Source organism: Amblyraja radiata, chromosome 37 (assembly GCF_010909765.2).
Source record: "Amblyraja radiata isolate CabotCenter1 chromosome 37, sAmbRad1.1.pri, whole genome shotgun sequence".
NCBI lineage: Eukaryota > Metazoa > Chordata > Chondrichthyes > Rajiformes > Rajidae > Amblyraja > Amblyraja radiata.
The window spans coordinates 13,806,628-13,829,481 of record NC_045992.1 but is presented as its reverse complement, the minus strand read 5'-3'; the positions used below and the strand labels follow the sequence as shown (position 1 = coordinate 13,829,481).

Here is a 22,854-nt window from a genome sequence, read left to right as displayed (position 1 = left end):
GACAGTGAGACTCGCAAAGTCGATTGATGAGTCTTTATTCCTTGGAGCGCAGGAGGATGAGGGGTGGTCTTACAGAGGTGTACAAGATCATGTGGGGCATAGATCAGGTTAATGCACAGAGACTTTTGCCCAGAGTAGGGGAACTGAGAAACAGAAGACATAGATTTAATGTAAGCAGAGAAATATTCAATAAGAACTTGAGGGGTAACTTTATAAATCAGAGCATTGAGTATAGAAGTTGGGATGTAATGTTAAAATTGTACAAGGCATTGGTGAGGCCGATTCTGAAGTATGGTGTACAATTTTGGTCGTCAAATTATAGGAAAGATGTCAACAGAATAGAGAGAGTACAGAGGAGATTTACTAGAATGTTGCCTGGGTTTCAGCACCTACGTTATAGAGAAAGGTTGAACAAGATAGGTCTTTATTCTTTGGAGCGCAGAAGGTTAAGAGGGGACTTGATAGAGGTCTTTAAAATTATGAGAGGGATAGACAGAGTTGACGTGGATAAGCTTTTTCCATTGAGAGTAGGGAAGATTCAAACAAGAGGACATGATTTTGGACGGGAAAGGAATGGAGGGTTATGGACGGGAAAGGAATGGAGGGTTATGGTCTGAGTGCAGGTGGATGGGACTAGGTGAGAGTAAGAGTTTGGCAGGGACTAGAAGGACCGAGATGGCCTGTTTCCGTGCTGTCATTGTTATATGGTTATACATAAAAGGTGGTGGGTATACGGAAAGAGCTGCCAGAGGAGGTGATTGGGGCAGGTACTATCAAAACATTTAGGAGATATTTGGACAGGTACATAGACAGGAAAGGTTTAGAGGGATATGGGCCAAGTTTGGGCAGGTGGGACTAATGTGGATGGAGCAGGTTGGTCGGCGTGGGCAAGTTGGGCCGATGGGCCTGTTTCCATGCTGTATGACTCTATGACTCTATTTCACGATTGAGTGGCTTACCGTAGTATGTATAGGCACTGTATAAGCTAGCGATTGGAAGGTCAGACATTCTGTAATACCAGATATCCCAACTGTAGTTTAAAAGACTTAACTTTCAAAATAAGTCGCATCTCCAGTCTTGCTGTCATTCTGGCCTCTTGCCAATAATGCATTAAATTCCTCATGTATATTTGCCTTGACGAGTTCAGTTGAAAGTTCATGCTTTTGTTTGCGTGAAGTTTGCTTTTGTTCAGACCGTTTCTCTCTCTGTCTCCCTTCCCTCCCCCCCTCTCTCCCTGCAGTAAATGTGGCACCCTCCCTCCCGAGAGCTGTCTCTTCAGCTTGATCTGCAATATTGGTTCTTTCATGGGTAAGTCGTGCATTAAAGTACGATGGAATGAAGGGTGAGTCACTGTATCATTTGCTCAACCTATTTTCCATGTGAAAACAATGTTCCTTCGTTTATTGTGTACAATATGGAACTAACAATCCAAAGTTGGTGATATCTAAAGTGGCGCTGCAGTAAGTGTATCTGTCTCACAGCTCCAGACCCACTTTAATTGAGACCTTCAGTGCTGTCTGCATGAAGTTTGCATATTCTCCAGTTTCCTGCACTTTCCTCCCATACCCCAGAAAACAAATTGGAAAATTGTGGTGCAAGGTTTAATCAAATAGCCCTGGGATTTTTCCTCTTCATTTTATTTCCTAAAATCCAGGGGTGAAGATTGGACTGGGATTACTCCCCTTGGAGAAAAAGTTGAGAGGAGATTTGAAAGAGGCGTACAAGTCCAAAACTTGTTCAAACAGGGAAGCTGTTCCACTTGCAGGCAGTTTACAGCAGGAGGCACAGCTTTAACTTTTGAGTTAAAGATATATGGGGCTGTGAGGAGGTTTCTTTTAAACATAGAGACATTATTATCTGAAATTTACTGCCATTGGTAATAGGAAAACAAATCAATCAGCACTTTTCAAAGGCAATTTTCAGGCACTGGTTACAGGGCAATGCGGAGTACTGGTTAGGGGTTAGAATAGTGATTAGTACGGGTGTCAAGATATGGGGAGAATGGGGTTGAGAGGGAAAGAAAGATCAGCCATGATTAAATGGCTGTGTAGACTCGATGGGCCAAATGGTCTAATTCTGCTCCTATAACTTATGAATTTATGAGAGACGAAATGGTTTATGATTCTCTAACAGGATCCTCCACAGACTATGATGTTTTGTGCTGGCACAAAGCTAGAACCGTGTGATTTTACGAAATCCATGAGTTAAGGAAAACTTCTATGTACCATCCTCTGACCTCTCCCTCTCGTTGAAGTGACAGTTTGTACCACCAGTAGGTTAATAAGGAGTCTCAAGCCTCTATAAAAAAATCTCTCTGTCACAGATAGGAATTGCTAAACAGAAGCTAATGAAAATCCTACCCCTCGAATGTGATTTGTGGGGAGTGAGCCTAGTTGCATATACATAGGACATGTAACATGTAAGCTATGTAAGAGAGACTTTATCATCCTGTTTCCCACTCTTTCCCTGATCACCCACACGACAGATGTTTAAATCCTTTATCCTTTTTCACATCGATAAAGAAGCTTAATGAGCTGGCACCTATCCTCATTAAAAGTCAACTGGACTGTCCCTGTTAGAGGTAGTCTCTTGGTTCCCCATTTTCATCCCTATTGAAAACTAACTTGTGCCATGGACAGTGAAGGAGGTTGTTTGAGGTTACAACTGGATGTAGACCAACTGGGAAAGGGGTTAAGGGAATGGGTTTAACCAGGGCAGAACATACACAGTGTATGGCAGGGCCCTGGGGAGAGTGCTGCTGAACAGAATTGCTGAATAGTCTAACGGGCACATAGTTCCTGGATAATGGCTAGGCGGGCTGATGAAGAGGTTTTATGAATCCGATGCCTTGATCAGCTGAGGCATTAATGAAGGGTTTGGATGTTGTGTTTCAGTTGTACAGAATATTGGTTAGGCTACACTTGGAATATTGTGTGTAGTTCTGCTTGCCACACCGCTGGAAAGATTAAAATAGAGAGGGTGGCAAAAAAGATTCACAAAGATGTTGCCTGGGATGGTGGATTTGAGTTATGAGGAGGGACTGTATGTTCTTTAGGGATTGGACAGGCTAGATGCAGGAAAAATGGTCTCGATGTTGGGGGAGTCCAGAACCAGGGGTCACAGTTTAAGATTAAGGGGTAGGCCATTTAGGACTGAGATGAGGGAAAACTTTTTCACCCAGAGAGTTGTGAATCTGTGGAATTCTCTGCCACAGAAGGCAGTGGAGGCCAATTCACTGGATGTTTTCAGGAGAGAGTTAAGGGTCTGTCCCACTTTCACGACCTAATTCATGACCTCTGTTGAGTTTACCCTTGACTCATATCGCAGCATGGTCGTCACGAGGTCGTAGGAGGTTGTAGGAGGGCGTAGGTAGGTCGTAGCAGGCCGTGATGCTAGTCGTAGGTACTCGTGATATCAAGTAGGTCGGGGCGTTTTTCTAGCATGATGAAAAATGTCCACGAGTAAAAAAGGTCGTGAATTGTCGTAAAAGTGGGACAGGCCCTTTAGATATAGCTCTTAGGGCTATCGGAATCAAGGGATATGGGGAGAAAGAAGGAATGGGGTACTGATTTTGGATGATCAGCCATGATCACATTGAATGGCGGTGCTGGATCGAAGGGCCAAGTCTTGCACCTATTTTCTATGCGTCTATGTTTCTATGTTCAACTAAGTTTTTTGTTTAAGGCTTCCTAATATGACTCAATTTTTTAAAATAATTTCAACACCCATTTTATTCAATACAAGCAAAGAATGTCACTGTGCCTTGTCACATGTGACAATAAAGTATTCTATTCCTTTCCATTCCATTCTATTTTTTTTAACCTTGCCAATTCATATGTTCGCCATAGCCACTTATGGAGCAAGTACATTTGGATTCAGGACCAGAAAATATGCCATTATATTTTTCCCAATGAAAAGATTCTTATCAAGCAGAGCATAAAGAAATCCCCAGAAGAATATTTAGTTTGGGGGGTAATGAATGACAATGGGCCTTTGAGAATGTAACTGTGTATATAAAGAGGTATATTTGAAAAAGGTTTCAAGGTGTATGGATTGAAAACAAAGCATGTCATAGCTGGATTTATCCAATCTTGCCAAGCGATCAAGGCTTTCTGAGATTTGGGCTTTTGAGAAGTACTTGGAAATGAACATTTTTTCAAGTACTGTACTTCTCAAAAGCCCAAATCTCAGAATTTGGACCCATATTGTGAACTGCTGGAAAGTGTCTGCGTGGTCCAAGCCTGGAGGATGGAGAGAACTGCAACAGTTCCTTGGTGGATAGCAAGAAGGTTCCTCTTTAATCTTGTCATTTGCCATTTGAAATACTGCAAACTAATGCGCCAATGTGGCCCAATGTCCTTTTGTTTCAGTGATGTTGCTCGGTTTACTGCGCTATGCACAGGTGATGGAGAGACACCAGAAGTCCTTGCTGAACACTGCAGCGCTGGTCACGTGCTGGAGTTGTGCCGCGGGCCTCATCATTGTGGGAAACTTTCAGGTAAAATATAAAAGTAAACCTCGATTGATAAGTGATTCGTGGGCTGAGAAGAATAGCAGGAAAGTATTTTCATGTTTGCAGTTAGACAAAAAGGCTGCAGAAACTCAGCGGGAGAGGCAGCACCTATGGAGCGAAGGAATAGGTGACGTTTCAGGTCGAGACCCTTCTTCAGACTGATGTGGAGGTGGGGGGCGGGGGGTGGGAAGAAGAAAGGAATTTGCCACAGAAGGCTGTGGAGTCCAAGTCAGTGGATATTTTTAAGGCAGATATAGATAAATTCTTGATTAGTACAGGTGTTAGATGTTATGGGGAGAAGGCAGGAGAATGGGGTTAGGAGGAAGAGATAGATCAGCCATGATTGAGTGGCAGAGTAGACTTGATGGGCCGAATGGCTTAATTCTACTCCTATCACTTATGACCTTATGTATGATTATGATCAAGTGTCTGGAATGTAACCACAACCTCCTAACTCCGAGATATGACTGAAGAGCCTGTCCCACTTGGGCGCCATTTGCGCGTCATTTACGCATCATTTACGCCGCACGACGCGCATGGCGTGCATTATGCGCACATAGCACGTGGTGACGTAGGTAGCGATGCACGGTCGCGCGCGGCGCCCCAGGATTATGGGATTCACGCCACCTGTGTGACACGCAAATGACACCCAACTGGGGCCTTTAAAACTCTTAAAAACCGTGGGTTATCCATTCAGTTCCTGACAAACCATTCCTGCACATTACTATGGGGCGAAGTTGACAGGAATGGGCTCATATCATCTGGAGTTTCAGAGAATAAGAGATAATCTCAGAAAGGCACAAAAAATCTTAAAAGACCAGACAAGGGTGCTGCTGAGAGCAGGGCCGGTGCTAGGAATTGCGGGGCCCAATTAGAAAATTGATGGCGGGGCCCCTACTCTAGAAATGTAAAAATTTATGTATGTTTATATTTCGTGTAGTATGCTCGTCTTTAAGCAAAAAAAACCATTAAATGCTTGATATACTAAAATTTTGAAAAACTATATGAAAGTGTCACACATCTAATAAAATGAGCGGCACTTTGAAAGATTGAATGTGTGTGTGTGTGTGTGTGTGTGTGTTTATGAGTGTATGCGATTGTGTCTCTGTGTCTGTGTGACTGAGTGTGTGTGTTTGTGTGTATGCGTCTGTGTGTGTGCGTGCATGGCCGGCCTTAGGGGGTTTAAACGGTTTAGAGATGTTTAGAGGGCTTCAGATGGGTTCAGGTGTTTTTACAATTGTTTAGAGGGGAATAGAGGGAAATAGGGGGGGTTAAGGGGATTTAGAGGTGTTCAGAGGGTCCCAGAGGGGTTTAGAGACGTTATAAGCCCCCCGTGAGAAATTGTATTTCTCTGAAATTGAAGATAGACATAAAGCTGGAGTAACTCAGCAGACAGGCAGCGCAGCGACTCTGGAGAGAAGACCCTTCTTCAGACCGAACTGAACTCGCGTCGGTGAGAGTACTTGTGATTGTCTGAAGAAGGGTCTCGACCAGAAACACAACCCTCTCCCCAGAGCCGCTGCCCGTCCCGCTGAGCCACCTTCAACTTCAGAGCCAAACAAAAAACACAGAGTGCTGGAGGAACTCAGCGGGCCAGGCGAATGCCTCACCAGCTGAGTTTCTCCAGCATTTTTGTCTACCGCTAAACATCAATGATTCCGGGAATGCTGAGGGGACAGGGTGATAGAGAGGGAGTAGGAGAGCTAGAGAGAGACGAGACGGGGAGCGGGAGAGAGAGCGCGAGAGAAAGAGGGAGGGAGGGAGTGAGCAAAAGACAGAGAGACACAACGTGGGTCGGTAGGTGAATGACTAACCTGCACACCAGGAAGAAGCCCCTTCTCGCGGTCCGGGGCCCTCACTCATGATGGTGAGTTAAATGAAATTCTCAACGTGTCATCGATCTACATTCCTCTGTAAATGTAATTGTGTTTTAAACAAGTATTAATGACGCCGCGTGAATTTTATTCAAAGGAACACGGCGTCATTAAATGAGTCTGAAGAAGGGTTTCGGCCAGAAACGTCGCCTATTTCCTTCGCTCCATAGATGCTGCTGCACCCGCTGAGTTTCCCCAGCAATTTTGTGTACCTTCGATATTCCAGCATCTGCAGTTCCCTTTTGAACACGGCGTCATTAATACTTGTTCAAAACACTATAACATTTACTGAGGAATGTGGATAGATGCAGAGTCATGACCTCGCATAACAAGGTGTTAACTACTTACCGTTAAGAAGTGATAACAGCACTAGTTAACAAATCGTTTGTGTATGATGGCCGTGCAGCGGTTGTTATGCATGTTCGTTTAAAAAAAATCCGGATGGCGAATTTAAAAACATCTTTATTTAACAAAGAGAATTCGTATTTCCGTACGAAATACTGAACATTAGTGCGGGGCCCCCATTAGGCGCGGGGCCCAATTGGGAGCAATCGGTCAAATCGGCTTATCGCCGGCCCTGGCTGAGAGGCTATATCCCCAGAGCAAGCAGACACATAATGCTGGAGTAACTGAGCTGGCAAGGCAGCATCTCTGGAGAAAAGGAACTGGCGACGTTTCAGGTCAAAACACTTCTTCAGTCTCGACCCGAAACGTTGATCATTCCTTTTCTCCAGAGATGCTGCCTCACCCGCTGAGTCATTCCAGCATTTTATGTCTACCTTCGATTTAAACCAGCATCTGCAGTTCTTTCTTACACACATCCCCAGAGCAAATAGTCTAAAAGTAAGAAATCATAGTGTACAAATTTCAGTCAATAGTGAATCTTTAACATTTTCTCTCCTTGTGGCTGAGTTAGCTCAATCATAGTCAAGACTGACGGTGATAAGTTCTTGGGCACCAAGGGACATGGAATAGTGTGGGTTAGCAGAATTGATGCAAGTCATGTGATGAAATAGCCCACCTGGATTAAAGGGCCAGTTGATCCTTATTATTGTTAGAAATATTTCAAAACCGGATTATTATTAATGAAGCATGCAGATCATTTACTTGCATAACTAGTAAAAGAATGGCAACATATTTAAGACCTATATTTATCTCTAACCAATATCATCAAGAAAAGACCATACTTGTTCATTTATTTCCATTGTGGTTTTGGTATTTCACTGTGTTGTAATAAATTGTCGTGCTTTCCTAGTTAATAGAATTAACTGTGTTTCTGAATAAATAGCTATGTAACGACATCTTGATCCATGGAGCGGTCAAGAAATGCATCCATTCCTTTAATGGCACAAAGTAAATCATTAACGGCATGCATTCCTTTAAGCTGTGAAAGAAAACATAGGGAGACATGGACCAGGGATGGGGTCACAGGGAAGAGAGCAATACAGTATAAATATAAATTCCCTTTTCCAAATCAATGTAAAAACTGCAGGATTTAAATAAGTAATCCCTTCGTTAGGAAACAGACCCTTTGGCTACATTGTGACCACGCCGACCAGCGATCAGCCCCGACACTAGCACTATCCTGTACACGAGGGACAATTTACAATTTACAGAAGCCAATTAACCAACTGACCTGTACGTCCTTGGAGTGTGTGAGGAAAGCGGAGCGCCCGGAGAAAACCCACACTGTCACAGGGAGAACATAGAAGCTTCATACAGGCAGCACCTGTAGTTAGGATCGAACCCAGGTCTCTGGTGCTGTAATGCCCCTGTCCCACTTAGGAAACCTGAACGGAAACCTCTGGAGACTTTGCGCCCCACCCAAGGTTTCCGTGCTGTTCCCGGAGGTTGCAGGTGGTTGCTGGAGGTTGTAGGTAGTGGAAGCAGGTAGGGAGCCTGACAAAAACCTCCGGGAACTGCACGGAAACCTTAGGTGGGGCACAAAGTCTCCAGATGTTTCCGTTCAGGTTTCCTAAGTGGGACAGGGGCTTAAGGCAGCAACTCTACCGCTGTGCCATTGTGCCACCACATTTCTGTGTGTGTGTGTGTGTTACTCTCCTATTGAATTTAGTGTACTTTATTGCAATTCCTTTCCCAGCAATAGCAATGTCAGCTGATAGTATTTGCTCCGAGTCAGAAGTGGCTGGAGCACTAAAATATCGCAGCTAGCTGTTCTACAGCAGTCGCAAGTCTGTAGCCAAGCATCTGTTCCTCATAATTCTCTGTGATTTGAACACAGGGGATCTTTTCACAAGCCAAGAAGGTAAGCACATGCCTTAAAGGTACCAAGGGCAACAGTCAATACTGAACGGGCAGCTTGTGAACATAGTACAAATAGAGAATGAGAGAGACTTTCTGTTAGTCTCATGTATGTTCAAACTCTTTGTGGCAAGTGGGCCTACAGTATTTCCTTTCCCACCGAATACTGCTACTCCAAATAGGTGCAAGTAAAACCCCGACTCTGGTTGTTTGATTTGGATGAGCTAATGCTTTTTTGTTTGTGGTAAGGTTGGATCCATGAGTTCCACGTTCAGCTCAGTCTGTTTAAATAGAACACCAATGTAACAATTGAATACAAACATTGCCACTGAAAGAAAGTGATTTATAATGAATCTGGTCCAAGTTGTAGCCTTGTCAAACTCAGGTCAGTGAATAGTTCCTACATCGAATGATCCAGGCTAGTGAACAATGGTGTCATTGTGTACTTCACCATTAACCCGTTACAAAAAATAACTTCATCCTGTGCTACATTGTACTTTTGTAATGACTTGTTCAACGTATCCAAATTACTTTGCGATATTGAGAAAGCAATCGGCTTTGAGTACCATGGCTGCTCAAATATGCAGTGAATGCACCTCACAGATCCAGCAGTTTTACCTCTCCTTTGTCCCATTTCATCCTCATCAAGCGACAACTCATCTGGACAGCTCAATACAGAACCAGGGGTCACAGTTTAAGAATAAAGGGGAGACCATTTAGCACTGAGAGGAGGAAAAACGTTTTCACCCAGGGAGTTGTGATTCTGTGGAATTCTCTGCCACAGAATGCAGTGGAGGCCAATTCACTGGATGTTTTCAAGAGAGAGTTAGATTTAGCTCTTAGGGCTAAAGGAATCAAGGGTTACGGGTAAAAAGCAGGAATGGGGTATTGATTTTAGGTGATCAACCATGATCATATTGAATGGTGATGCTGGCTCGAAGGGCACTTCACTCCCACACACGTGCATGCTGCTCACTATCAGGTTATTTTCAGGCAATAAACTGAAATCGATAGAGCTGAGAAAGATGAGTTCATACTTGTCAGTGCAGATGAATCACAACTGATATCAGGTTCAGTCTTGTATTGCAGTTCTGATTCTGCCAAAAGATCAGTGAATTGAAATGTGTGGGAAGGAACTGATGCTGGTTTAAACCGAAGATAGATACAAAAAGCTGGAGTAACTCAGCAGGACAGGCAGCATCTCTGGAGAGAAGGAATGGGTGGCGTTTCAGGTTAAGACCCTTCTTAGGTTAAGATCAGTGGGCGGCGCGACTCTTGTCAGCAGCGGCCTCTGCAGTCTGTCTGTCTTTTTATTGTTTTCTGTCTTGTTCTATGTAGTTTTTATTGTTTTTTTTTGTCGGGGTATGTGTGTGGGGGTGGGGTGGGGTGGGGGAACTTTAAGGTCTTTCCCCTGCACGGGAGACCCGACCTTTTCTTTGTCGGGTCTCCGTTGTCGTTGGGGCTGCAACGTGGAGCGGCCTCCAACAGGAATGACCTGGGGCTCCAGTCGCGGAGCTGCGGATTTACTCACCATCACGGAGCTGGCCGAGTCCGGAGCGGGTGTAGCTGTGGTGGAGCGCTGCTGTGACCCGACACCCGGAGATTCGGAAGCTCCTACCGCAGGCCTGTGGACAGTAATACCGGGAGCCCGCGGGTCCCTGGTGGGAGACCGCTTTTCGGGGCTTCCGCAGCGGCGACTTCTCCTGCCCGAGTTGCAGGGTTGAAGATTACCTGGAGCGGGGCCTTACAGCATCGCCCCGCGCGGCTTGGAATGGTCGCGGGACTTTGTGAGCGCCCACCGGGGCTCCAACACCAAGACCCGGTGCGTGGCCTTGCATCACCCGGCATGGCTTTAATGGCTGCGGGACATTTAACATCGCCCGCCGGGGGCTTTGACTCTGTCTTTGACTCTGACATGGGGGGGAGAGGGGAGAGCAGGGGAGAGATATGTTTAAGTTTTGCCTTCCATCACAGTGAGGAGGTCTCACTGTGATGGATGTTTATGTGAATTGAATTGTGTTGGTGTGTGTCTTGGTTCTTTTTTTGTATGGCTGCAGAAACCAAATTTCGTTTGAACCTCGTGTGAGGTTCAAATGACAAATAAAAGGTATTGTATTGTATTGTATATTGTATTGTATTCTTGAGACTCAATGGGTGACGTTTCGGGTTGAGACCCTTCTTCAGACTGATGAAGGGTCTGAAGAAGGGTCTCGACCCGAAACATCACCCATTTCTTCTCTCCAGAGATGCTGCCTGTCCCGCTGAGTTACTCCAGCATTTTGTGTCTATCTTCAGTGACTTGAAATGTTTCACTGTCCGCAAGTCCTGCCTGACTAAATGCATTTCCACCATTTGGTGTTTTACTTTCAGACTTTCAGCATCTGCACCATTTTGTGGGTGTAGATTTGATAGCCGATGACCTCTCCAAGCAGTTTGCGTCCTTTCTCAAAACAGGACTCTGTAACTTTGAGCGCTGGGAAGTGAAAATTATTCCCCGTCTTGCTGTTGAAACTGAAAGATAAAATCTTGTAGGCAGAACAAAGGGTTGGCTGTTTGGACAGATTGGTATCTGCTGGCCGGACATAAGAGAACGGGGCTGTGTCTCTAACTTGTGTCACTTTATAGAAGATCAAAGGATTCATCCAAAAGATTATATGGAGTTTTTATTTGGTCTTGGTCAAATGATTGTGAAATTTACTCTTCCTGGTAAAGAGCATGAAGCTAGTCGTGCATAGTTAATTGTGGTATTTGAAAGTGTGCTTTGGAAAGGAAGCCATATAATATTGATTTCTCTAACATTAAGTAACCCTTGATTTCCCTCTCTCTCTGACCCTTCCCCATCCTTGTTCTCTGGCGAGTTTCACTGTCCTGCTGATTTTACTGATTGTATGCCTCGTTATCAACTTCCCCTCAGCTAATGACGAACCATTCTCCATTTTCCTTGACCATCCTCCCCTTTGATCTGTGTTTTCACACCTTACCATCCCATATCTCTATGTCTCCCTCTCTGTATGTACACCAGAGTGCTTGAAGCTCCTACAATGAACAGTGCACATACGGTAATGATACATACAACAATAATCTTACTTGATAGACACAAAATGCTGGAGTAGCTCAGCATCTCTGGAGAGAAGGAATGGGTGACGTTTTGGGTCAAGACCCTTCTTCAGTCTGAAGAAGCATCACCCATTCCTTCTCTCTAGAGATGCTGCCTGCCCTGATGAGTTACTCCAGCATTTTGTGTCTACTGACAGTTTGATGTCCCTTTCACACCTAACATGCTCTTTGTACCCTTCCATATCTCTAATTTCCCTCTCCCCTGACTCTCAGCCTGAAGAAGGGCCTCGACCCGAAATGTCACCCGTTCCTTCTCTCCAGAGATGCTGCCTGTCCCTCTGAGTTACTCCAGCATTTTGTGTCTATCTTCCATATAATAAAGATGGGTTTTGGATGTCAGTATTTCACACAAACTCATTGAAATCTAATACAGCTCCATGATTCAATAACTCATGGATTCATTGGAGTGCTGGATTGAACATGCAACTATTGCACAGGTTTTAAATGCAATTCCTTTCCCCATGTTTGGGATATTGCGGACAACAATTAGTATATTGTTAGATTATATTATTTGAGCTTGATCTATTTTTTCCAAATTCTTAACGATTCTAGCCTAAGCTTAGTTTAATTTAGTTTAGAGATACAGTGTGGAAGGAGGCCCTTCAGCCCATCGGGTCCGCGCCGACCAGCGATCCACGTACACTAGCACTATCCTACACGTTAGGGACAATTTACAGAAGCAAATTAACTTGCACACCTGCACGCCTTCAGATGGTGGGAGAAAACCAGAGCACCCGGAGAAAACCCACGCGGTCACGGCGAGAAAGTACAAACTCCGTTCAGATAGCACCCGTAGTCAGGATCAAAACTGGGTCTCTGGCACTGGAAGGCAGCAACTCTCTGCTGAACTGCTTTCTACCTCATTGGTGATGCTCCGACTATCATTGCTGGCTTAACCTTGCACCAAACGTTATTCCTTTATCATGTATCTGTACACTGTAATGACCAGATGGTAATCATGTATTGTCTTTCCGCTGACTGGATAGCACACAACAAAAGCTTTTATCTACCTACCTCTGCACACGTGACAATAAATTAAACTGAAATGAACAGGCACATGATCAGAACTGATATTTCACTTCAGAATCCTCAGTCACATATATGTGGACACTTGGAAACATGCAGGCACTGATTTCTTTTCCACAGACACCCAAAGGATACCAGGTCAATCTCAACTGGACCGATCCATGCTTATAAAAGCCCTGTCCCACGGTACGAGTTCATTCGGTTCGAATCCCGCTTGGAGTGCATACTGTCGTTGTGTCCTTGGACAAGACACTTCACCCACCTTTGCCTGTGTGTGAATGTGTGTGAGTGATTATTGGTGGTGGTCGGAGGGGCCGTAGGCGCAGATTGGCAGCCACGCTTCCGTCAGTCTGCCCCAGGGCAGTTGTGGCTACAGAAGTAGCTTACCACCACCGAGTGTGACTGAGGAGTGAATGAATAATGCGATGTAAAGCGCCTTGAGTATTAGAAAGGCGCTATATAAATCCCATCCATTATTATTATTATTATTCCAAGAACTCTCCCGAGTTTAAAAATAATCAAACCCGTGGTAAGCGCGGAGAATGAACGTAGCGGGTACGTCGGAGCTCGGGGACGTCTCTTAGCGGCTCGTAACGCTAACGGCAGGTACTCGGGAAGACTCGCTAACGGCAGGTAAGCACGGGAAGACTCGTGAAGATTTTTCAACATGTTGAAAAATATCCACGGGAGCCCCGAGTGCCGACGAGTGGCCATTGCCGTAAATCTCCGAGTTCGAATCAGGGCAAACTCGGGAGAACTCTTGGAATGAACTCGTACCGTGGGACAGGGCTCTCAATCTGGTCAGATTTCTTGCTGTTGGTGTGAAATGTACTTGGAGTGTTTGTTTATTTGTGTGCTCAGCATTTTTGCTACTTTGAAGTTTGTGGAGCTGGACTTCTCATGCATTCCTTCTGTAGATTATAAATGTTACTTGTTTCACCTTCTAGCTACATATGGGATACATTTCATGTCGATACTATAGTAATAATCATTGACCTTGCTGTGCTTTTCACTTTTGTATCAGTTTGAACCACATAGGTTTAGCTGGTTAACATTGCCCTCTGCTGTTAAAAGATTGCTGTGTAATGCTTCTCATCAGTGAGTTTCTATCACTCCCACAATCGGGTAACAGGTTCAGAGCAAATCAGGTGATTATTTTTCCTCCTATGTTGTGATCTGGAATGCTCCGCCTGCCTGAGTGGGTGGTGGAGCAAGAACTCTTACATCACTTAAGAAAGTATTCGGGTGAGCACCTGAATTGTCACCATGGGGTGGCACAGTGGCGCAGCGGTAGAGTTGCTGCCTTACAGCACCTGAGACCCACGTTCGATGCGGACTATGGGTGCTGTCTGTGTGGAGTTTGCACGTTCTCCCCGTGACCGCGTGGGTGTTCTCTGGGTGCTCTGGTTTCCTCCCACATTTCAAAGACGTGCAGGTTTTTGCAGGTTAATTGGCTCCTGTAAATTGTCCCCAGTGTGTAAGATGGAACTAAGGACAATTTGCTGAAGCCAATTAACCTACAAACCTGTACATCTTTGGAGTGTGGGGGGGAAACCAGAGCATCTGGAGGAAAGCCACATGGTCACGGGGAGAACGTGCAAACTCCGTACAGAGAGCATCAGTACTCAGGATTGAACCCGGGTCTCTTGCACTGTAAGGTAGCAACTATACCGCTACGCCATTGTGCCGCCCTATAATCTGTGATCGCTGATCGCCGTGGGTTCGATGGGCCGAAGGGCCTGTTTCCACACTGTCTCTCTCAACTAAACTAAACATAGGATATATGGACCACATGCTTGTAACTGGGATTAGTATGAATGGGTTGTTGATGGAAGGCATTACCATGCTAGGCCCAGAAGCCTGTTTCTACACGGCATGACTGTGAATCCATCTTGGTAACCTGAAATAGAAACAGAGATGCTGGAAACACTCAGCATTTGAGGCCGTATCTGTCGATGGAGAAATAGAGTTAACATGAACTCTTGTGGACTTTTTTACCTGGAATATGTTTCTCTTTCCATAGATGCTGCATGACCACTGAACATGAATCATCCCTCAATCTGGAACGTGTAGGAAGGAACGGCAGATGCTGGTTTAAACTGAAGATCGACGCAAAATGCTGGAGTAACTCAGCGGGACAGGCAGCATGTGTGGAGAGAAGGAATGGGTGACGTTTTGGGTTGACCCTGAAGAAGGATCTTAACCTGAACCGTCACCCATTCCTTCTCTCCAGAGATGCTGCCTGTCCCGCTGAGTTACTCCAGCACTTTGTGCCTATCTACAATGCTCTCCTTATGTGTAACTACCTCTCTCCCCTCCATACTTCATCTAAACATGGTCACATGTCCTAATTGCCTCTTCATTCTGCATACTATTTGAAATTCCTTTACAATAGAAGATTTTATTGAAGTGGTATAAAAGACTAAAATAGGTAACCCAAATGCTTTGGCAGAAGGGACATTTATGATGAGAGGGGATAGATTTAAAATACAAACACACTCAGACAATTTTGGATGCTCAGAGCTTCTGTGGTGACAGTCCAGCAAATGTCCTGAACTATTCAATGTCATCTCTATTATTATCCCAGCATATTTGTAATTAACTTTTTTTTCAGATGGGTACACAGTATCTAATGAACCAGGTAAGTTTAAAGAAGCACAGAAACCAGGAACCCCTCTGAGTGGGAAGGGTGTGTGGGAACAGAGGTCGCAGTGAGTGGGAAAGGAGCATTGGGAACCAGGGCCCTTGTGTGGTGTGTGAGCACTAGGGCACTAGTGAGTGGCGATGTTGTGTGGGAACTAAGCCACTAGTGAGTAGCAATGGTGTGCAGGATCCAGGACTCTTGTGAGCAGCAATGGTCTCCGGGAACTGTCACTAGTGAGTGAATGGTGTGTGGGAACTAGGGCCCCAGTGATTGGCGATGTTTTGTGCGAAGGATGGGCCAGATAATTGGGAAAGGAGCCCAGGAACCGCAGCTGTGGTAAGTAAGAAAGGAACTCAGAGAGTGGAGAGCCGGTGACTGGGAAAAGCGTGTGGAAACTCGGCCCTGGTGAATGGGAAATGTGGGGCTCCAGAGTGGGAAGGGTGCATGAAAACCAGGGCCCCAGTGAGCAGAAAGTTGTGCAGGAACTGTAGTGGGAGGTGGGCAGGAACCAGGGGCCGGTGAGCAGAGGGGAGCTCGGCAAAACTATCTGAGATGCCAAACCACTGGGATGTTCATTTGTTGGAGAGTGGATTAGTGGGGCTTATTACGATTGGTAGATGTACTAGAGGGGTATTGCCGACAAGGAATAAAGTTTTGAATTTCATTCCCTGAAAGGAAAGTGGAGTCAGGACTCCCAGACATTGAAGGAACGTTTTCTGATATTTATTTTAGATGAGTGTGTAGGAAGGAACTGCAGATGCTGGTTTAATCCGAAGATGGACACAAAATGTCGGAGTAACTCAGCGGGACAGGCAGCATCTCTGGATCGAAGGAATGGGTGACGTTTTGGGTCGAGACCTGTCTTCAGACTGAAGAAGGGTCACGACCTGAAACGTCACCCATTCCTTCCAACCACTACTCTATGGGTGATGTTTTGGGTCGAGACCCATGTTTGGTCTGAAGAACGGTCTCAACCTGAAACATCACACATTCCTTCTATCCAGAGATGCTGCCTGTCCCGCTGAGTTACTCCAGCATTTTGTGTCTAGATGATATTGGTACCAGTCAGCAACTTAGTCAGTCCCATAGGTGGCCGCTATTTGCATACCTTGGGTATGCAAGCAAAGAATCTCACTCTGCTCTGTCACATGTGACAATAAAGTATTCCATTCCATAATATTGTACTACGCTGAAGGGCAGAATGGCCTACTCCTGCACCTATTGTCTTTGGGATATCTTCATTATTTTTCTCTTCCTGTCTCTTCAATTTTAATTGCTTAATTGTTGACAAAAACATATTTTGCTAACGAGAGCATAAAACCAGGACTTTTCATTTCCCTCCCCCTTTATTCCTTATTCCAAACCATGTCTACCTTTCTTCCTATCTCTTCTTTCAATTAGTTCTTAACTTAATACCCAATATTTTACCTTAACTTTTGATCATCAGTCTTAACGTGTTTCTAAACTGTGCTGTAATATTACTCCTGTGTCAATGTTCCATGTTCAAAGTGTTATTTAAATGTGAGTTCCACACCATCAATTGCCAAGGTCCTCCTGAAAGATGCTTCCTTGCTTCTTGATAATCTGGCATGGCATCTTTAGGCACTGCATAAATGCAAGTTGTTTCTATTGTCCATCTCTACCTCCCAGAGGTGTTGACTAGGTGTGTATACGTGTAATATAAAGTGCAAAATATTTAGTTTAGTTTGGAGATAAGGTGCAGAAACGGGCCCGTCGGCCCACCGAGTCCGCACCGACCAGCGATCCCCGCACACTAAAGGGCCTGTCCCACTTGGGCATCAATTGCGAGTCACGCAGGTGGCGTGCGAAGATTTTGTGAATTCCAAAATCCTGGGGCGCCGCGCACGACTGCGCGATGCTGCCTACGTCACCACGCACAATGCGCGTAATGCACACCATGCGCACATCATGTGCGCACCACGACACGCGCGTTGTGTGTCTTGACGCATAAATGATGTTGCGTAAATGACGCACAAATGACGCCCAAGTGTGACAGGCCCTTAACACAATCCCACACATACGAGGGACAATTTACACATACACCAAGCCATTTAACCTACATACCTGTACGCCTTTGGAGTTTGGGAGATCGAGGAGAAAACCCACGCGGTCACGGGGAGAACGTACAAACTCCCTACAGTCAGCACCCATGGTCGGGATCGAACCCGGGTCTCCGGCGCTGCAAGCGATGTAAAGCAGCAACTCTACCGCTGCTCCACTGTGGCCGCCCATATGGTTTGCTAATAATCCATTTGCTTCCGCTACTGGTAAAGTACCACTTGGTTGAATCTTCATTCTGCACCAAATGCATTTTACATTGTTTGACTCTTTCAAAAATGTTTATTTATGGCAGAATATAAAGTCATGAGTTAATCTTCAATTAGTGAAACAGATAATGTGAGTTTAAAAAAGGATGCTTCTGTGTAGTTTGGTAACAAAGTAGGAGTTGCTGCTTTAATCAGAGATAACATTGCTCTAATCAGGGAAAAACGATTGAAAGAAGATGGCATCTATTTGACCGCTGCCTTTTCTTGTGTCTGTAGGTTGACAATGCTAGAGTCCTGCACTATGTTGGTGCAGGAGTGGGATTTCCCAGTAGTATGCTGTTCATCTGCTTCCAGTCTGTCATCACCTACAAGATTGCAAAGAATTCGCTGGACTATCGGATAGGACACTGTCGTGCTGTCCTGACCATCGTGGCCTTCGTCAACCTTGTCCTTAGTATCCTTTCCGCAGAGCTCTTCTTTAAAACACGTGCTCCGAGTAACAGTACGACTTCTGCCAACCATAGACACATTCCTCTAAGCCACTGCCAAATCTGAGCCTATACTACACCAATTACTCCATACTACACCTCAGGGGGCGGTGGAGGCAGGTTCTCTGGATGCTTTCAAGAGAGGGCTAGATAGGGCTCTTAAAAATAGCGGAGTCAGGGGATATGGGGAGAAGGCAGGAATGGGGTGGGTATTGATTGGGGATGATCAGCCATGATCACATTGAATGGCGGTGCTGGTTCGAAGGGCCGAATGGCCTACTCCTGCACCTATTGTCTATTGTCTATAATTCACTGAGTTTATTACTACACAATGTTATATCTTCTATTGTCCTTTAATCAACATTGCCTCGTTCATTTCTAGACTGTCCTGACTCAATTTATTGACATTTTGTTCTATTTGCTCTTTAACAAAATTATTATTTTTTTAACTTCACAAAGACTTTTGTTCTCATAGCTTTACACCTAACATATATCTGCAGGCATTTATTTGAACATCCTCGAAGCTTTAATTTCAGTTCTCAGCAGACCTTCAGGCTTGATTTCAATGTAGCTAGTGAGCCATCAGGTTAGGAGGATAAAGAAGTCATTAAAACATTTTTAAATGTAATTTAAGTCAATGTAAAAAGTATTTTATTTAAGTTTAACTTTTTAGTTTTTTTAATCATTTATTTCAATTGTAATGGTTTGTGTTTAAAATTTAAATTCCTTTGTACAGTTTTGACAGGAGGCAGAGCTTCTGACCTAGCTTTACATTCTGTCAAAGCCTGTCAAGGTTATTCTAGGGGTGGAGCACCAGCTGGAGATCTGGTTACCATTTTTGCAAATCAGTTTAAGAGTCCAAGCCATAGTTCAATATCTACAAAAAAATAGTCTGCTGTGTGATTTTAAGTAATATAAAACATTCAACTTAGAAATTCAGAAATTCAAAAAAAAAAAAAAAAAAATTCAGTGTGAAGGCAATACCATTATCCAATCTTTTCTATAACATATATACATATTTGTAGAGACAAAGTGTTCAGTGGGTTAGGCGGCATCTCTGCAGAAAAAGGATAGTTGACATTTCGGGCCAGTATCCTTCTTTGCTTTGTGTCTCTCCAGAGATGTTGCCTGACCCACTGTGTTACTCCAGCACTTTGTGTCACCCGTCCTTTTTCTCCAGTGTTGTTGCCTGACCGGGTGAGTTATGCCCCTGTCCCACTTAGGAAACCTGACCGGAAACCTCTGTAGACTTTGCGCCCCACCCAAGGTTTCTGTGCGGTTCCCGGAGGTTTTTGTCAGTCTCCCTACCTGCTTCCACTACCTGCAACCACCTGCAACCTCCGGGAACCGCACGGAAACCTTGGGTGGGGCGCAAAGTCTCCAGAGGTTTCCGTTCAGGTTCCCTAAGTGGGACAGGGGCATAACTCCAGAATTTGTGTCTGTCTTTGGCACAGAGTGAAGAAGGATCCTGCCCAAAACGTCATCTATCCATTTACCTCGGAGATGCCGACTGACCTGCTGAGTTTCTCCAGCACTTTGTATGCCAGCATTTGCAATTCTTTGTTTCTATATCCCATCAATAGCTCCTTAACAAGCTCCTAAGGTGGGGTCTTCTTCGTTCAGGAGAGCTCAAATCTCCAGCATGCTGCGGCCATTTGTGAATGGGTCTTCACTATTGTTATCCTCATTTTCTACGGGACATTCGCAGTGGAGTTTGGCTCTATTACTCAGAACACCCTTCTTGAAATGCTGACAAAGGAAGCCCAGAAGAGCCACTGTAAAGCAGACAGCAACAGAATCCCAGGCACACACATCAACTGCACCCAAGAGGCTGTGGCAATGATCTAGACTTCAAACCGTGAACAGGCAGGTCCATCTATTTTGCCATCTCGAAAACTTTGCCTTTAAAACAGCATTAAAAAAAAAATCCAAGTGTTCAGGACATCTATGGAGCATTACTGTTTGATGTAAAATGACAACTGAAATGTCTCAGATTCTTGAAGCAATCAAAACACTACTGCAGAAACCAACCTGAGAGGACCAAGCTTGTCATTTCCATTGGCATTTTTTGAAACATTTATCTGGAAGTTAATTTTTGTAATAAAGATTTGATTTTTATAACAAAATGAATTATATATTTTTGGCAACAGTCGACAACCATTTTGAATATGTGTCGGAATTTTGAACTTTGAGATGTTTTTAGCACTGGCTGATGTAATTGGATGGTTAAACATCCACATTTTAACTGTGATGATAACTTTAAAAAAAAAATCATTACATTTGATATTGATTCTGTATCCGCTGCTTTGATAAAAAGCTTCACTAACCTATCACCTCTTCATAGCACTATAACCTCTTCTGACTCCATAATCTCTACTGAATCTCCAATTTCATCTGTCCTATTTTTGGCTGTCATTCCTTCAACTATCTAGACTCCAACTCTGGAATTTCTTTAATAAACTTCTCTGCTGCCATACCTCTCTCCTGTTTGTTAAGGCTAGCAGCCTTTGAACTACATCTGTACAGTATTGTATAAGCATATAATGACACTGTATTGGATCACGTGTGCTTTGTGGTGTACACGTGCAGTCTGAGAAGAACCTTGAATAAAACAGACAAACCTTTTGGAACTCGCGGTGGTTCCGGCCTATTACTCTGCATCATCCTCACTTTATTCCCCAGGAGACTTGGGACCTAATGCAACGAGCGATTTGACATGCGTGGTAGGGTGAGGCTTGAGTAATTTTAAAGTACAGACTTGAAATGACTGGTCTCAAGTTCAGGCTTGAACACTGAAGAAATAAAAGGTTCACAAAAATGCTGGAGAAACTCAGCGGGTGCAGCAGCATCTATGGAGCGAAGGAAATAGGCAACGTTTCGGGCCGAAATCCTTCTTCAGACAACAAATAAGTAACACATGTTGATTGACGAGGTTAACTTTGTAAATAGAGTAATGCAATGTGAAAATAGGCCCTTCACCCCAACTTGCCGATATCAACTAATATGTCCCATCTAAACTCATCCCACCTGCCTGCGTTTGACCCATATCGCCTCTAAAACTATCCTACTTATGTACCTGTCTAATAATTTCTTACACATTGCAATAGTACCTGCCTCAACCACTACCATGTCCTCCCTGTTCTTATATTCAGGCCTCCTGCTAATAAAGTCAAGTATGCCATTCTTTATACCCTATAAAGTGGAAAAGTGGATGAAGACAGCCTAGACCCAATGCACTCCAAAGATGTACAGGCACGAAGGTAAATTGGCTTGGTGTAAGTGTAAATTGTCCACAGTGTGTGGCGGATTGTGTTAATGTGCGGGGATCGCTGGTCAGTGCGGACTCGGTGGGCCGAAGTCCCTGTTTCTGCGCTGTATGTCTAAACTAAACTAAAATTAGATCAAGGATCTCAGTGTTATGATAATACAGTGAAACCCTCAGTTTTATGTGGAAATGATGGCGATGTTCTTCAGGCCAAGCAATTTAGATGTTCTTCAGGCCAAGCAACGTAATGGAGGTTATAGATGAGGGTTAAGGATTAGAACTTCATAATGAGGCCATTCAAGGACATAGGAAAACAGACTTGCTTAGAGGCAAAGAGGCTCAGATACCAGTGCTGTTATTAGCAGAAGCAGACTTTTGACATCATGCAAAATAAACGATATTTCATTTCATGAGGTTATTGAGAGATTGCAGTATAATTTTAACAAGGACCTTCAGAGATGATAGGTAGTTATACATTTGGGACCTAAAACCAAACCAAGGTCAGCAGAGAATCTTAGTGATTATAAGATAGTGATTCTATCTTTAACCCAAACAACAATTTTAGTGGCTTCTGAATGAACTACAATAGGATAAGATTGTGTGTCATTTAACAGGCAAGGAAATTCAATCTAAATTGTTGAATACACAGGATTTAACATTTGAATGGCCACATGGATTGAAATTTAAAAAATATTAAATGTATTTGGCAGTTGCATAATGTTAACATTGTGTGTAGGCAAATATCTGTAGCAAAGGAGAAGCTCTAATACTAAACCTGAGTGAATTTGGGTGAAAGGTGAGGAAGAGCTTCACTGGTGTAATGGAGAATACCCATTACAAGTATGCCAGTTCTGAATAGCAAAATGTTTCAAAATGCAAAAAGAAGAGGCATGTGCCTCAACTTGTAAGATTCAGGACTCACAAGCCTGAAAAATATCAGTTAAGCCGCTCCTCGATGCATGGCCAAAACTACAAAGCCACAAAAGAGGAAGTGGCAAAACATCGAATGTGTGAAGGTTTAAGATGAAATCATAGCAGTGGCTTTCCCTGTGTCATCCTTGCATGTAACCAACTTTGTGTAAAATAAAATCTTGGCTTTAAATTGTTGCTTATCTTAGATAATGGACCAGGGCACCCTAGTAAACTTGACGATATTAAGAAGATGTTTAGGTTGAGTTACTCCAGCTTTTTGTGTCTATATCTTCGGATTAAACCAGCATCTGCAATTCCTTCCTACACTATTTATCCTGCCACACAGCTTCATTGCTACTGACTATAGAAACATAGAACATAGAAAATAGGTGCAGGAGTAGGCCATTCGGCCCTTCAAGCCTGCAACACCATTCAATATTATCATGGCTGATCATCCAACTCAGT

The 22,854-nt window shown here is 44.1% G+C and overlaps 1 protein-coding gene across 1 annotated transcript in view; it reads left to right on the top strand.

Moving 5' to 3' along the window:
* Nucleotides 1–20,865, top strand: part of LOC116966392 (transmembrane protein 150A-like) — a 57,626-nt gene extending 36,761 nt beyond the window's left edge. Inside the window, exons 5-8 of the mRNA XM_033012596.1 lie at nucleotides 1,241–1,308; nucleotides 4,371–4,498; nucleotides 18,001–18,178; nucleotides 19,816–20,865. Coding sequence (XP_032868487.1) covers nucleotides 1,241–1,308; nucleotides 4,371–4,498; nucleotides 18,001–18,178; nucleotides 19,816–20,060 — 619 coding nt within the window. The 3' untranslated portion in view covers nucleotides 20,061–20,865. The remainder of the gene's footprint in view (nucleotides 1–1,240; nucleotides 1,309–4,370; nucleotides 4,499–18,000; nucleotides 18,179–19,815) is intronic.
* The last annotated feature ends 1,989 nt before the right edge of the window (nucleotides 20,866–22,854 follow it).